The 16406-nt window shown below is 36.0% G+C and overlaps 1 protein-coding gene across 1 annotated transcript in view; it reads right to left on the bottom strand.

Annotated features, from left to right (window-relative positions):
• Positions 1-16406, bottom strand: part of LOC150075155 (methyltransferase-like protein 25B) — a 158148-nt gene that overhangs the window by 59189 nt on the left and 82553 nt on the right. The window contains exons 6-7 of the mRNA XM_090388383.1: positions 8540-8677; positions 1038-1190 (exon numbers count right to left, since the gene is read on the bottom strand). Of these exons, the coding sequence (XP_090244509.1) occupies positions 1038-1190; positions 8540-8677 (291 nt within the window). The remainder of the gene's footprint in view (positions 1-1037; positions 1191-8539; positions 8678-16406) is intronic.

The raw sequence follows: 16406 nt of genomic DNA, 5'->3' as shown, positions 1-16406 counted from the left end.
ACAGTCTCTCTCCACTCGCTGTCTCATAAATGTACTGTTTCTGCTGCATGCCTCTTCTACAGATACTTCCAGGGGCACTGTTCTTCTGAATTGGCTTTTGTAATTCCTGCTGTCTCTTTCAAAACAGTCCGAACACATGCCGCTGCCTGGCAACATCCATTTACTGTCCAACTTCAAACTCACAGAACCAACTTTTCATCTTCCTTGTTTATTCATTCAACTGTCGTTTTCTGGAACAACCTTCCTTTATACGTATTTCCTGAAAATTACAGTCTACAGAAGTTCAAATCCAATATCAACAAATATCTTCTTTTGTCTTCTCAACCTCCAACCCCAGCATGGTACTAAGTAAAATAGTTTCTAATACCTCTCGTGATTGGGGTTTACATAAAAAAAAAAAAAAGTGGCTTTCAAATTGTCATTTTTAGATGGCAACTGTAGAAAATGTAAAAGGAAAAGAGCATTACACAAGCTGCACATTTCCGTCTTAGTTTTATAGAAAAATTGTGATGAAGTCAGCACAATTGTACAAACTCCAAAGGAAAATGGACATTACTTTATATGATTTTACATACTGTAAACTATGTAAACAATTTACATTATATACCCAGCACTACCCAAACTCCTGAGCTCTGCTGTAACCATTTGGCACTAACAATTCAAAGAATTGCAGGGCCAGCATAGAGATCTAACCCAACCAAAAAGAACACCTTTGGGACTAAATGTAGAAATGAGGCATAGCTAAGACTGCCCTTTTCATTAGTAGTTTACAAATACTTTTATGGAGAGAGCATAATATCACCAGTTTTCTATTAGAAATTAACAGAAAGTCTTTCATGACACACCAAAACTGTGTTTATGGTCAAAAGTGAGCCAACATACTATCAACTTCTTTGAATAAATCATAACATGTATCCCATGGCTTTTAATATGACAGTGTACATAAATTGCCTTTTGTATTATAGCATGGATCACAACACAGTTCTTCAGTATCATCTTAAGTACACTTAATATTAAAACTTTCACCAAAGACTTACCTTCACTAGACATAAGATGGTAACAACATCCTAAACAAACTATACCACAAATTTCTGGAAATGCTATAAAGTGTTTCAGCATTGATGGAAGGAGATCACCACAACAATGGAGGCCTGTCATCAAAACACGCTTATTAGTTTTCTCATGTTCATCTAAAGGGAGGGAAAAAAAAAAAAAGCTGATAATATCTACTTATTTATTCATAGCTGCATTTTCAAAAATAAATTTATGCCAACTACAGAGCATTAATAAAAATTTCAAAAACCATCAAGTACAGTAAACCCCCGCTATTCGCGGGGGTTACATTCCTGAGAAATGTCGCGAATACCGAAAACGCAAATACTGAGTTATGGTTCCCATAGTAATAAAGGGTTCCGTTCCAAAGTATGAAATATATAAGAAAAACTAGTCTAAAATTTTGTCTATGTATGTATTATATGTACCTTCATAATATGACTATGTACATAGACAGTACATAGTGAAATGCAAGCATATGGCATCGAAATGAAAATAAGAAACAATTTAATATTAATTGTAATATTTATTAGAAATTTCAAACAAATCTTTCAAACCAGTGCCTTTGCTAGCAAAAAAAACTTATCTCGCCAGTGCTATCACCAGTTTCGCTAAAGTGTTTTTGGCTTTTCAGGAGTTTTGCCTTTTCACGAATGATGAGTGAACTTAACGGAATTTTATTTTGAGTTCGGTCTTCTATCCGCAGATTTAAAGCCTTTTCCATTTTTTTCTAATTTAACATTACGAGTTACAGAGCAAATTTTTGAAGCAATTAGAGCGTTTTCACGGACACTACGGCGGATTTTTTCTTCCGATTTTTTGATTGATCATACCGTTGACTCATCGATTTTATAATGTTTTGCCACTGAGGAGCCACTTTCACCATTAGAAATTTTGTCTAATAACTCAGTTTTATTCGCTAATGTCATCACCTTCTTTGATATTTCCACATTTCTCTTGTTATTCGTAGCCATATTTTTGTACGGGTTAGAAAGAACTTGTCCACAATAAAGTCACTTTCGTCCGTTAACACACTCGAAAAAGTCTGTTTTACACTGCAAAATGGTAGATTTATCACTTTTTTAAGCATATCAATTTATAAATTGATAAATTTATCAATTTAATTTATAAGCATATAAATTAAAAGCAAACGACGAAAACTTCCATTACAAGCACATAACACATACTGAACAAGGATTAGCAAAAAACATCCACGCTCGCGATTTTGTCACCCCTCTCCCCCCCCACCCACTGAGCGCTGTTTTGACCGGGAAAGATAATTTTAGCCACGCCCATGTTTTTTTATGGCGGATAATATTCATGGCGCTTTAAAATTCACATTTTTTTAGGTTTCATTTTATATTAAATCAGCGATCGCGAATACAGATACCACGAATAGCGGGGGTTTACTGTATTCTTAAACATAACTATACATACTACTATAAAACAAGTTTCAAGTGTGTATGCTGGTTTCAAAAAGTGAGAACAATTTTACAGAACTGTGAAATGAATAATGCTGAATATTCTGATATAAAAGTTGGCTTTTGTTTTTCTCCTTGAAAATTCATACTTAATCATATATTTGCTGTATAAGTTGAGTCTTTTTTTAGTAATCTTTTGCGTCTCACATAATGCATTACAGTAAATTCTGCAATAAGAACTACTGTACAGCAATACCTTGCATAGCACTGATAATTGGTCCATGTTATGTGAAACCATGCTGATTGAGATATAATTATAATGGGTTTTAATTGAATGCGTACCAGAGAAACAGTTTATAACCAAATTATAATAAATCTATAAACAATTTGTGGTTGATAGCCAATTAAAAGGATTTGAAATTAAAAATATTGCAAAAATTTTATTAATGAAAGGTAACATCATTAGAGATGAGAAAAAAAGCTTTATTTATTTAGGTACTTCAATAATAAAGTCTGGTGAAGTCGTCTCTTCTTTTTCTCGGCGTACAAGTTTTTGACTCTTGTATGCTGAGAAAAAGAAGCATCAAAGAAGCATTTTTGTAGCATCAAAACCCATCTTGTAAAATTTGCCATATCTTGATGCTACGTTCAACATCCGGATCTCCATTCACAATCGCCTTGCAGGCCATGTCAACCTTCCCCCCCCACCGAAAAACTTTCTCCAATTCTTCTGTTGAAAATTTTTTTGATGCCACTTCAGAATTGTTTTCCACTTCTTCATATGCAGTTTGCTCATCAATTGCAAGGAGAGTTGCATCATCTAAGTCATTTGCATGTGAGTCAATGCAGTCACATACATTAGCAGTGTCAAAAAGTTTAAAATCCCAAGTCTCTTCCGATCTTCACAATGTCTTTGGCAATTGTCTGAATTCGTAATTCAAAACCAGTGAAATAATTTGCCACATGCTGCCAAACAGAATGCATGTTGTTGGCTGCGATTTCTAGCCAAGATGCAAATATATTTTCGATCGTATTTAAAGGAGTAAAAAATAAATTGTGAAATTAAAAGCTATCATGTCATCTTGTCAGGATGGAATTAAGAATACTAAACACCGTTGCACTTTGCTAGTGACTGCCTGAGGGAAGTTATTGGCACATGTGCATGTGAGACAATAGAGCTGGCACTGCAGCATATATGTAGAGTACATGTCTAGGCTATTGAATGAGTTTTAATATGTACAGTAAATTTTTGACTTAAACTTAATTGAAAACCGTGTTATAGTGAAACCCGTGCTGTTTGAAGTTGTGCTAAGCGAGGTATTGCTGTACACTTTTTAATTCAATTATCTCTGCTCTTTTAAATCTTTTAACTACAACAATTATTAAACTGAATAGTAAACTGCAAAGAAAGCAGTAATCACACACATTATGAAGAAGATTACAAAACCAAGACCTATAGGCATGGGTGATGTAACATTGCTCTCATTGATACTATATGTGTACATGGGGGGGCTTGTATTATGTAACCAAGCCATTCCTTGCTGATTGTTTAGTAATGAAATTAGTTTCTCTATAAACAATGCCTCAATGTGGAAGTGCATAAAGAACTAACAATCTCAAAAGTTTACTTTTCAAGATTATATCAATTCTTGAAAAGTAAGCCCAAAAATATAACTCCCAATGAATCTCTTGAACTATTTTCATCTGAGCAGGATGAACAACTCCTTAGGTTTTAGAAGGAGAGATACAGTGTATATCTGTTTATATAAATTTGTTTGTTTACAAAAATATATATAATAAATTGAAAATATACAGTATTAATTCATATCTTTCTAATACTAAACATGCACCTTTAATTTAAGCTTAGAATTTTTAAACCAGGTGTATAAGTCAACATTAAAATTTTACATGAATTTCTAGTTCTTCAAATATGCCAGAATATATGGCAGTTCCATAATGTTAATATGACTGCCTTCTATAAGCTAATTATGACTAATAAATTTTATCTGGAAGGTACTGTGTTTTCAAACTTTCAAAAATTGACATTTATCTTCATTTATCTAGTAGATTTAACCTTTCTGAGTCTTCCAAATAAACCACATAGACAGTCATAATCTAACTTGTCATCTTAAATTTTGCCCACATAACTCTACTGGATAATGATTTCCAGACAATTCAATCTTTTTCCAAACTAGTTCTAAAAGCTATTACTGCACTTTCCTTGAACTGTAACTTACTTCCAGGCTAACCAATATATAGTTATTGTTTAACCATAGCTCCCTAACATTCCTCTTCCTCTTGATTAGTATTATTATTAGGAGTAGTGACAAATTCAGATGACACAGAAACATATGGTAGATATAAATTAGTCTGTAATCAAGTTACAAAGGAGGTTAAGCAAGGTAAGGCAGATTATGAGAAGTCTCCGGCAAAGAATGTGAAGAAAAGCAGCAAAGATATCTATGCTTATATTAACAGTAGAAGGAAGGAGTTCTTAAATTCCTTTGTTAAATTGTACAACAGCTGTTTAGCTCCATTTCTCTGGGAGATCCCTGGATGGCACATCTGCCCCATAAAATACTAGGTTTGGCCCAACTCTTACTCTGTTGAATAACAGATTAAAGTGCACAGTGGTCTACATGTATGTGTCAGCTTGGTACAGAAATTCAATTATGATTTATGTCTGGTGTTTTAGTATAGAACATGTTGTCCTGGTATAGTCACATCATTTTTTATTATGTATTGTTACAGTTAATCGATCTGTGGTGCATATATGATTACACTATAATTCCCTCTGCCTTGCACACTATTCAGGGCATGCAAGTTCAAATATTCCCTAAGTAATGTTGTAGTCATGATATTTGCTTACAATAAAAAAATTATATTTATTATGTATTTAAAAAGACAATTATTGCTGTCACAACCAGTAAAGTATATCATTTTCAACTTGTATTATCAGAAAATGTTGGCCACTGAGCTGTTGTTTAAGTGGACCAAACAAATGGAAACTGCCAGAAACAATGTCAGTGCTATGGGAAGGATGATCAAAAAGTTCCCATACTAAATCATTAAGGGTCTCTTAGGCTATATCTTGCATGTGCTGTATGTGGTCTTCCGCTGAACTTCCTTTAAAAGTAATGCAACAGTACCAGACATCTTTTTATACAATGGAACTCTACAATATGATAAAGCAGTGTATAATTTTTTTTTTTTTTTTTTTTTGGGTAGTTGTTGGCGCATCGGCTTCTGTGGCCATAATGCACCTCCCAAGGTTTTTGCAGTATGTACTTTGATCCGCCCGAGGCGGGATTCGAACCCGCGACCTTTGGCAGTGTATAAATATTTTTGATAATTGTGTTGAAAAATAAGTACTATGTTCAGATCAACTTTCGGTCGGACTTCTCCCCCCCCCCAACTCTGTAATTGACTTACTGACTGCCCCTTATAAAATAATGCCATTTTAGTCTTTTCACAAAAAAAAAATATATATATATATATATACTCAAGCACACACAAGAAAACAAGGAAGTTCTGTCACATTTCACAAAGGCCAAAATAGCATTAGATATTTTATTATTTTTAAGTTCTCAACTAATGCTGTAATTTCCCACAGTTCTGTTCTTTCACATATGCTTTACCTTTAGACTTTCCCCTAATCCTTACGCTGCCACGTGAGGCTACTAGAAAATGCCACCATATTTCGCAGCAAATTTTCACACAGAAAGAATAGTCCTAACTTTTACCCTATTTTAGCTCCTCAGTACCTTGGAAGGTACTGACCAAGGAGCTAAAATAGGGTAGACTTCCATGGGAGTTCCTTGTCCTAGGTAAATTATTTCTTTTTTTTTTTTTTTTTTTTGCCACCAAGACCAGAATTTTATCTGCATAATGAAATAAGGTTAAAAAATAATTATCTGCACAGAGAAATAAGGTCAAAAATAAAATGATCCTTTGAAAGAGTTATGAAAGGAAAAAAAATCTCTTATACCAAAAGTTTAAAGTTTATTGTGCTTTTAGTGGTAAACTTCCTTTTATTTTATTTTGACATATATTGGTACAAGTGCCAATATATGTTTAGTTTAGTGTATATTGGTACTACAAGTACCAATATATACTAAACTTATTCAGACCATAACTGATGGGTGGGGTAGAGAGCAATGGAGAGAGATTCCTGACTCTTGATAAAACTTCAAATTCAAGCAAAAATTTATTTATTATTTCACAAACAAAGCATGATACATGATCCAATAGTAGTAAATATAGGTCTCTCAAACTGACCGGGCTAGCCGAGTGGGTAAAGTACCTGCCCGGCAACCCAAAGGTCGCGGGTTCGATTCCCGCCTCGGGCTTGGATCAAAGTACTGCAAAAACCATGGGAGGTGCAATATGGCCACAGAAGCCGATGCACCAACAACTACCAAATCAAAAAAAAAAATAAAAAATATAGGTCTGTTTATCACATTTGAAGAAAAGGTAGCAGTAAGAGGAGTAGCGCCTAACGTCATCCTGAGTAGCACAACGAGGCAACTGTTACAAAATCTGTCACAAAGACAGGTGTACCCTTGTCCCAATACGATTTCAGGGTAAATTCACTTAAATGCATATTAAAAATGCTTCACTCACTCTTTGTGGCCATTTTTGAAAATTAATAACATGGTTTCCATATTCCATACACATGTACTTTATAATTTCAAAATTTCACTGCCAGAACTAAAGATCTTGGAGCAGGTTGAGTTGGCACCCAAACTTACACACCAGTGTGAACCTAGACTGCCTATGTAAGATTGCTAATCTCTGCAGAGCAGCATGTTCATAAGTTGGTTTGCATGTTTGTGGGATGTTGGGATGAAATACCCAGAATTCTTTGAAAGGACCTAAGGAGTTCCAAACTGAAACAACATATAGCAAGCATGGGCAAACTCAAGTTTTTACTTGATACATTCATTTATTTTTGAAACTTGCAACTTCATTATGAAAACAGGTTCTGTTTTACCCATATTTCTTACTGTAGTGTGGATCATTTTTGCTATTATTAGCTGTTTTTTTTTTAATCATATATTTTTGTTTTCAGTACAGCATACTGTTATACTGATCAGCACCTGCATATCATTTGTAATGAAAGGTACCATAGAGAGTCTTATTCACCAAATTCTTAAAAGCATGTAACATGGCCATATAAGAATTATTTATTATTCAGATTTTGTTTTATGGTCAAATACTGGAGACTAGGCACCTGCGAGGTGATCTGATTGAGGTGTATAAGGCCTTGAATGGGTTGAGCACGCTGAATTCTGATGGGATTCATCCGCTTGCTCAGATTATGAACCTGAGGGGACATAAATTCAAACTGAGGAAAGACTGTTGTGGAATAGATGTGCAGAAATTTGCCTTTAGCTAGTGGGCGGTTAACTGCTGGAACAAACTTCCATCTGTCGTTGTTAAAGTTGATAGCTTAAATAAATTCAAGGAGGAACTGAACAAACATTTGGAGGGAATGATTGTATGAAATTGTTTGTTTTTTTTTGGCTGACGCTACATAAGCTCATATACTTGCTTCCTTGCATCACATGCCTCTATTATTACTACTACTACTAAAAACAAAATAGAAACAAACAATTAGTTGTTATTTTAAGTTTTTATAGAATACCTCATTAATTTCATTAAAATGAAATTAAACTGTGGGTTTTTAAAAATCACATTACTAATTTTCATCAATTTTAACATAAACTCAGCATTCCTCAATTAATTGTAAATTTACATCGAGCAGACTCCCAGTACTTAAGCTCTATTAAAGAATTACTGTGGCTCCATGGGTGTAAAATTTAATTAAAAGAAACACTTCTACTGCCACAAATTTGACAACCATGCTTAAATGAGCCCTTCAAATTTTAATTCAACTTTCTTTATCAATATGCAAAATTTGATAACTATAATAATTCAAATAATATAGTCAACACTTCTTAAATGATTTTAAATTACAGATAAATTTAGCTAATTCACAAAAGCAAATATTTCTGTAAATTTCTTCATTTCATGGCATTATTTGCTGATTATAATCACATTACCTTCAAATTCTTCTTGATTTCCACATGAGCATGTTTTTCTTTCAGGAAGATTTTTTAGAAGGTGCTCAAGAGAAGTAAAACTCTCATTATCAGAAGAAACTTCCTGATTAAAATAATGCACATTACACTGACAAGTACCTAAATAAAAAATAAAATTGATGAAAATTATAATATATACACATATATGTGTATTAGTATACGTACTAAATAAGTGCAAATTCTAACTTTTATATGTGATATAACGCACACACATGGTATATAAATTGATATATAATTCAATAATTCAAACACAGCATGGGTTTGTTAAGGGAAAGTCTTGTCTGACAAATTTGATTGGTTATTATGATGTGGTCACAAAGGAACTGGATGCAAAAAATAATTTTGATATCATATACTTGGATTTCAGGAAAGCTTTTGACACTGTTGCGCATGGAAGACTACTGTACAAATTGGAGCAGAATGGTATTAAGGGTAAGTTGCTACAATGGATAAAAGGATGGTTAAGTGGGAGAAGACAGAGGGTGGTAATCAATGGGTGCTGCTCTTCTTGGACTAATGTTATTAGTGGAGTCCCACAGGGTTCGGTGTTAGGTTCACTGTTGTTTTGTATATTTATCAATGATATTGATGAAGGTATATCAGGCTTAATGTCGAAGTTTGCAGATGATACAACAAAAGTTGGCAGGGTTGTTAATGACAGTAATGGCTGACAGTGTGCTACTGCAACAGGATCTAGATAATTTGGGCAGATGGGCTAAGAAGTGGCAACTGAAGTTCAACCTTGACAAATGCAAAGTACTGCATATGGGTAGAAGTAACCCCAGAGAAACGTACCAACTGTGTGGTACTACACTTAAGGTGGTAGAAAATGAAAAAGACCTGGGAGTAATTGTGCAGTCAGATATGAAGTTTTCTGAGCAATGCAGACAGGCTGCTAGGGCAGGTCATGGGGTTTTGTCAATGATATATAGGAATTTTGCTAGCAGGGAAAAGGAGGTGATTGTCCCTCTGTATAAGGCAATGGTCAGGCCACGCCTTGAGTACTGCGTACAGGTCTGGAGGCCTCATTTTAGGAAGGATGTAGATTTGCTTGAGCGTGTACAGAGAAGAGCAACACGATTGGTGAGGGGAATGAAGGGATTCTCTTACCAAGAGAGGCTTAAGTTCTGCAAATTGCAGTGGCTGGAGACTAGGCACCTGCGCGGTGATCTGATTGAGGTCTATAAGGCCTTGAATGGGTTGAGCAGCTGAATTCTGATGGGATCCTTCCACTTGTTCAGATTACGAACCTACGGGGACATAAGTTCAAATTAAGAAAGGACAGATGTAGAATAGATGTGCGGAAATTTGCCTTTAGCCAGCGGGTGGTTAATTGCTGGAACAAACTTCCATCTGTCGTTGTGGAAGTTGATAGGTTAAATAAATTTAAGGAGGAACTGGACAGGCATTTGGAGGGAATGGCGTGATGATTTTTTTTTTTTTTTTTTGGCTGATGCTGCATAAGCTCCTACACTTGCTTTCTTGCATCATGTGCCACTACTACTACTACTACTACTACTATATCAAAAATACTGAATGACTTTTTAATTGGCACCTCCGTAGCCAGGTGGGCAGGAGCAGCAGTGCATAGTACACGCTTCTTGATTAGACCGGGGTTCAAGCCTGTGACCACCAAATACAGAGAATGCGGAAAGGTCAGGGAATGACCACCGCATAACCCCGGAGCAATATGGCCTTAGTTGCTAATGCTCCTAAAAACCAAATAACAACAACAACTTTAATTGAAAAGTAAAATGGTATACTCAGAAATTAGGTTTACTTCAAAATTCAAAACATCAACAATTTTTTTTTTTTTTTTTTTTTAACTTGGAACCACACATGGGTTGAAGGTTTAGAAGATGCTCATTCACATTAGACTTGAATTCCTGTGGATTGTAATTTTCAGGAAATACATATGAAGGAAGGCTGTTCCACAGAACAGAAAGAATTTAAATTTGTAGTTGGACAATGAATGCTAGTGGTTGCTGCACATGTCTGTACTGGTTTGGAAGACAGCCATGGAATTGCAGATGCCAATTCAGAAGAACGGTACCCATGGAAATATTTATTGAAAAGACGTGCGGCAGAAACAATGTATATGAGACAAAAAGTAGACTCCAAAGATTGATAATTAATTAACCTGACTGCCTCTTCTGAATAGAATCAAGGAGCTTGAGAAGTTTTGGGGGCAGCAACTCAGATGTGGAAATAATATTTTCTAGTAGGGCAAATTTGAGATTTATACGGAGTCAGCAGTGTTTAAAAGCAAATCTGATTTTAATTTGATTTACTGTTTCATGGCACATTGGCAGCACTGATTATTATGTAACAAAAAATTCATTGGTGACCAATAGGTGGGCCACTGTGCCAAAAAATTATATAAATTAAAGCAGTATACAGTCGAATATATATAATAAGAACTAAAAACAAGTAAGTCTTAAACAGAGGTAAGGTTGTTTTTTTTTTTTTTTTTTTTTTGGTTTTTAGGAGCATTAGCAACTAAGGCCATATTGCTCCGGGGATATGTGGTGGCCATTTCCTGACCTTTCCGCATCCTCAGTATTTGGTGGTCACAGGCTCGAACCATGGTCTAATCAAGAAGCGTGTGCTACGCACTGCTGCTCCTGCCCACCTGGTAAACAAGTATAAAAGAACTATTAAAAATGTAGTTACACAACTTTTTATCTTACAAAGACAATACATCTGAAATTTTTCATTTAAAAATGAAAAATATTTCAGACATTTTCTTTATCAGATTAAATCTGACTGCATGTATAAGGCTCAGTCAGACAATTAAAAGGTCTAAAAATAAATGGTATTCATGTCATGGATAAAATTTGTATATTCAGCAAACATGTGTTTGATGCTTAAAATGGAGTCAAACTGGTGATGATCCTCCTAACATACGAGGATCATCAGCCCATAGTAGAAAAGAATGTGTAAGATGACTGTTATATATGGAGCCGAACAACTTCCTCTTTATGATTCCTGTGTAGACAGGCTACCATTGTCCACTTTCAGGCCTAATCTGGTATAATTTGTTTGAAGACTGCCTATTCCACAAATGTTACCATTGGGAAAGTAGTTTATTTTGAATTACTCGCCTATAGTAACTACTGCCTGCCTAACAGGCAATAGTTACTCAGGGTCATTGCTTATTTGGCAGTGATATGAAGTTTTCTGAGCAATGCAGACAGGCTGCCAGGGCAGGTCATGGGGTTTTGTCAATGATATACAGGAATTTTGCTAGCAGGGAAAAGGAGGTGATTGTCCCTCTGTATAAGGCAATGGTCAGGCCACCCCTTGAGTACTGTGTACAGGTCTAGAGACCTCATTTTAGGAAGGATGTAGATTTGCTTGAGCATGTACAGAGAAGAGCAACAAGATTGGTGAGGAGAATAAAGGGATCCTCTTACCAAGAGAGGCTTAAGTTCTGCAAATTGCAGCAGCTGGAGATTAGGCACCTGCAAGGTTATCTGATTGAGGTGTATAAGGCCTTGAATGGGTTGAGCATGCTGAATTCTGATGGGATTCTTCCAGATTACGAACCTAAGGGGGCATAAATTCAAATTGAGGAAAGACAGATGTAGAATAAATGTGCAGAAATTTGCCTTTAGCCAGTGGGTGGTTAATTGCTGGAACAAACTTCCATCTGTCAATGTGGAAATTGATAGGTTAAATAAATTTGAGGAACTAGACAAACATTTAGAGGGAATTGTTGTGTAAATTATTTATTTATTTTTTTTATTATTATTATTTTTTTTTGGCTGATGCTGCATAAGCTCATATGCTTGCTTTCTTGCATCACATGCCACTACTACTATTACTATATCAGCCAAATCATTTCCCTGATCCACATGGCTAGGAATACAGTAGAAGAAAATATTAATATCAAAGGATGATCAAGTTTTTGCAGTATTTGGAGCAGGACTGGATGAGGATTATACCTTTTCTGTAACAAGGCTTTCAAGGAACTGAAAGAACTAGTATATAAAGTACACTTTTGGTGGTGGAGAGTTTGTATGCGATCCAAAGTTAGCTCTATAGCATGCAACTCTGCAGTATATATGCCACATATAAAAGGTAACGTGCTCAAAGATCACAGAGTCTGGGAAGACAGCAGCAGACCCTATGGAGAGTTCTGACTTCAAACAGTTGTTGTAGATTGGAAAGAAGTCAGAATTCTCATCTTAGCATACTGAGTAGCATTGCAGGTAAACAGAAGATGGAGTGTTGGCCTTCTTAGTTATTGAGGGAGAAGTCCCAGGCTGGAAAACGAGCATGCCAGAGTGAAGTGAGTTACCCTGGTAATGTGGAAACTTCATCTACAATGATATGTCAAACTCAAACTTTGCTGTGCCATTCGTGAGAAACGTCAAGGACTTTCCGGTGTGAAGTGGTTTCTCCATCAAGACAATGCCAGGCCCCATACGGCTAATATTGTGCAGCCAGTGATCACTGCCATAGATGTTGAGGTTCTGTCATATCCCCCTTATTCACTGGCCTTAGCCCCGTGTGATTTCTCCCTGTTTTCGTATCTGAAGAAAACTCTAAAAGGTAACTGTTTTGTGTCCGACAGTGATGCTGACAGAGCCACAACAGAAGCACTTCACAGTCTTTTGAAAACTGGCTTGCAAGAAGCATTCAATGCGTGGGTACAATGGTGGAAAAAGTGTGTAAAACTCGAGGGAGAGTATTTCAAGAAGGAGAAATCCACAGAAGACTTAGATGATTACAATTAGGATAAGATCTTGCACCAGTCTGCGAATTAAATGATCACCCCTCACATAATAGAAACATAATAAGGTGCATCAGTCAGCATCCCAAAAAGTAGAGGAGATTGCACAGAGGATACACACAAAGTACACAAGAATAGTTAACAGATAAGTTGTAGAAAGGTCAACTTTCTATCAAATATGAGCCCCAAAAATCTGGTCTTAGAAGCAAGAACTTGAAACCATTAGTCACTGCCTAGAAGTTAAGGAAATCAATGGTATTTTGCCAATGCCTTTTGATGACCACCACATTGCAGGACTGGGAAAATATGCTTTAATCATCAACACTGCTGGATAACTATACTTAAATCATCAAAGACACTGTTTGCAGTAGAAAGAAGTTGTTCTGCGATGGAATTCACTTTGATGGCAAAAAGCATCTTGGCAAAATGGCCAAGATGGGTGGGAAATCTTTCATGAACTTGAAAGCTTGATGAGATAAACAGTTTCTAATAAAAACAAAGAGGTGACCTTGTTTAAATGATCTAAAGTGAATCTGTCCCTTTGGAAGCCATGTTAAATGTTGGAGAGGAGATCATTTCCTTCAAAAATACCATATATATTTAGACAGCCCATTCTCTCCAAAATTTTGCATTAGCAGCTAGTCAGAGTATAAAGCCAATAAGGATCTCAGAGCTGGAACTTTGAGATCCTTTACTGGCTTAGAGAAGGAAAGGATGATCAACTTACACCAGAAACTGTTATTCAAGAAAGAGTGTTATATAGGAAGAGCAGGTGATCCAGAGATAATTGATGTCATCCAGTCCAACAGCACTTTCCTTAGTAGTCTCTACCAGAAGATCGCCAGACTAGACTCGCCTTATAGATTTTGGTGAATCTGCAGCAGACAATGCATTTCTGGACAAGGAGCAGCAATAATTTATTCAATGGTTGATCTGATAGAGAATGCAAAATGAGGAATGCTAGTATCTCCTCTTGAGTTATTTTCAACCTCTTAGGTTGAGAAAAGTCACTTTTGGTGTCATTTGTCTTAAGACTTGTCATCTGTCTTCTCCCAGGTTTCCAGCCTGCCATGGGTAGGCTGGACACCTGGCAGGAGCAGTGCCACTACAGTGACCAAAAGATATAATAGTGTATTAGTTTAAAGGAAAAAAAAAAAAAAAAAAAAAAAGGTGGTCCTTTTGAAACTTACAATAACTTAGTCAGTAAACTTAGTCTTACAATTAGTAATTATAATTGATTACCATTATATTAACTAATAGTAAACTTAGTCTTACTAAGTTTACTATTAGTAAACTTAGTAAGACTTATTAATAGTAATTACTATTAATGGAAATGTAAGAAAAACTTTTAAAACTGAACAAGAACTGCATTTGAGAAAATGCTCTATAAATTGCTTGATCACTATAATGCTTGGCACCCAAGATCAATTATCAGCAGTGACTCATAATGCATTAAGAATATCCATATTAAAGGAACCACTAGGTGGCAGTGATCAAAATTTATTGATATGAGATATACCTACTGTCAAGGGTTACAAAAATGAATTTTTCTTTCATAAATGTAACTACAGTGTTTTCAGAGTTTTTAAATTCCTTTCAGTGGAATCAACTGATGATGTTATCAATTGCAAATTCTAAATGGGAGGCATTTAAACTTAAATGGATGTTAGATGAACTGATGAGATTGGTAGCAGAGAAGAAAAACATGTGGTATGATTATAAATTAGCAGGGGTTTGGGTTTGATTTGGTGTTTATTGGCGCAAAAACAACTAAGGCTATACTGCGCCAGGAAATGATTAAAATAACACTAAAAATGAATTCTGGTAACCTTTAAAAAGGTTACCTCGTCAAATTATTTGTATATATATATCAATGTGTAAAAGCAGTATAAGTTTAAAAATAAATGATCCAATTTATATATGTGTGTATATATTAATAGCTTGTAAAAACTTAAAAACTGCTGACACGTGGTCGTTGTCTGATAAAATCTGACTGAGTGTATAAGGCTCAGTCGGATGAGTAAAAGCGGTAAAATATATATTGCGAACATGGGTAAAATTAACGCAATCTATTAAAATATGCTTTATTGATAAAATGGTGTCGCAATACTCGCACATAGGAGGGTCATCAGCCCTCAGCAGAAAGGAATGTGTCAGATGACTGTGTCCTATGCGGAGTCGAGCAAGAACAACTTCCTCGCTCCGATTCCTGCGCAGACTAGACTGCCATGTTTCTATTACAGGCTTTATTTGATATAATTTATTTGTTCTCTGTCTCTGCCATAATTCTTGCCATTGGGAATATATCTTTTGCGTATTATTTGCCTGTAGTCTGTATAGGGGACTGACAGGCAGCGATTATGAGTGGGTGTTGCTGATTTGGCTGCAGCGTCAGCCAAATCATTTCCCTTTATCCCAATGTGGCTAGGAATCCAGCAGAAGCGGATATCAAACTTGCATTCATGAAGAGAATGTCTCTTCTGCTGAACCCGACAAAGAACTGGATGAGAATTATATCTCGTAGATAATAAAGCCTGTAATACACTCAAAGAATCAGAATATATTATTGACCTTTGGAATTGACAAGTTCGAATGTGATCCAAGGCTAGCTCTATAGCATACAGCTCTGCAGTGTATATGCTGGATTCGGGAGGAATCTGCTGAGATATTATAGTGTCCGGGAAGACAGCAGCAGATCCTACGCACGATTCAGACTTCGAGCCGTCTGTGTAAACGGGCAGGAAGTCTGAGTGCTCAGCTTGGTGTGCAGAGTAGAGCTGCTGGTAGACAGATGATGAGGTCTCAGACTTTACCCATTTCTTAAGGGAAAAGTCGCACGGTGGGGGATGAGCATGCCAGGGTGGAGTAGTTTCTTTTGGTGTTTATGCCACCTTGTCTACCATGATGTTAAACTCACTGATTAGCTCTTGGATACGAATACCAAAAGGTCGGTTGGCAGTCTGACGGTTATTGTACAAGTTTTCCCAACGTGGCTCAAAAACCGATGTCCACGTAGGATGGTCTGGCAGGGATTTCAACTTTAAAGCATAGTTTAAAGACAACTGCTTACGTCGAAGGGATAACGATGGT

Source organism: Mastigoproctus giganteus, chromosome 14 (genome assembly GCF_048544385.1).
Source record: "Mastigoproctus giganteus isolate SK-2022 chromosome 14, ASM4854438v1, whole genome shotgun sequence".
Taxonomy (NCBI): Eukaryota; Metazoa; Arthropoda; class Arachnida; order Uropygi; family Thelyphonidae; genus Mastigoproctus; species Mastigoproctus giganteus.
The sequence above is the reverse complement of the archived record's forward strand: the minus strand, read 5'-3'. Positions and strand labels throughout refer to the sequence as shown.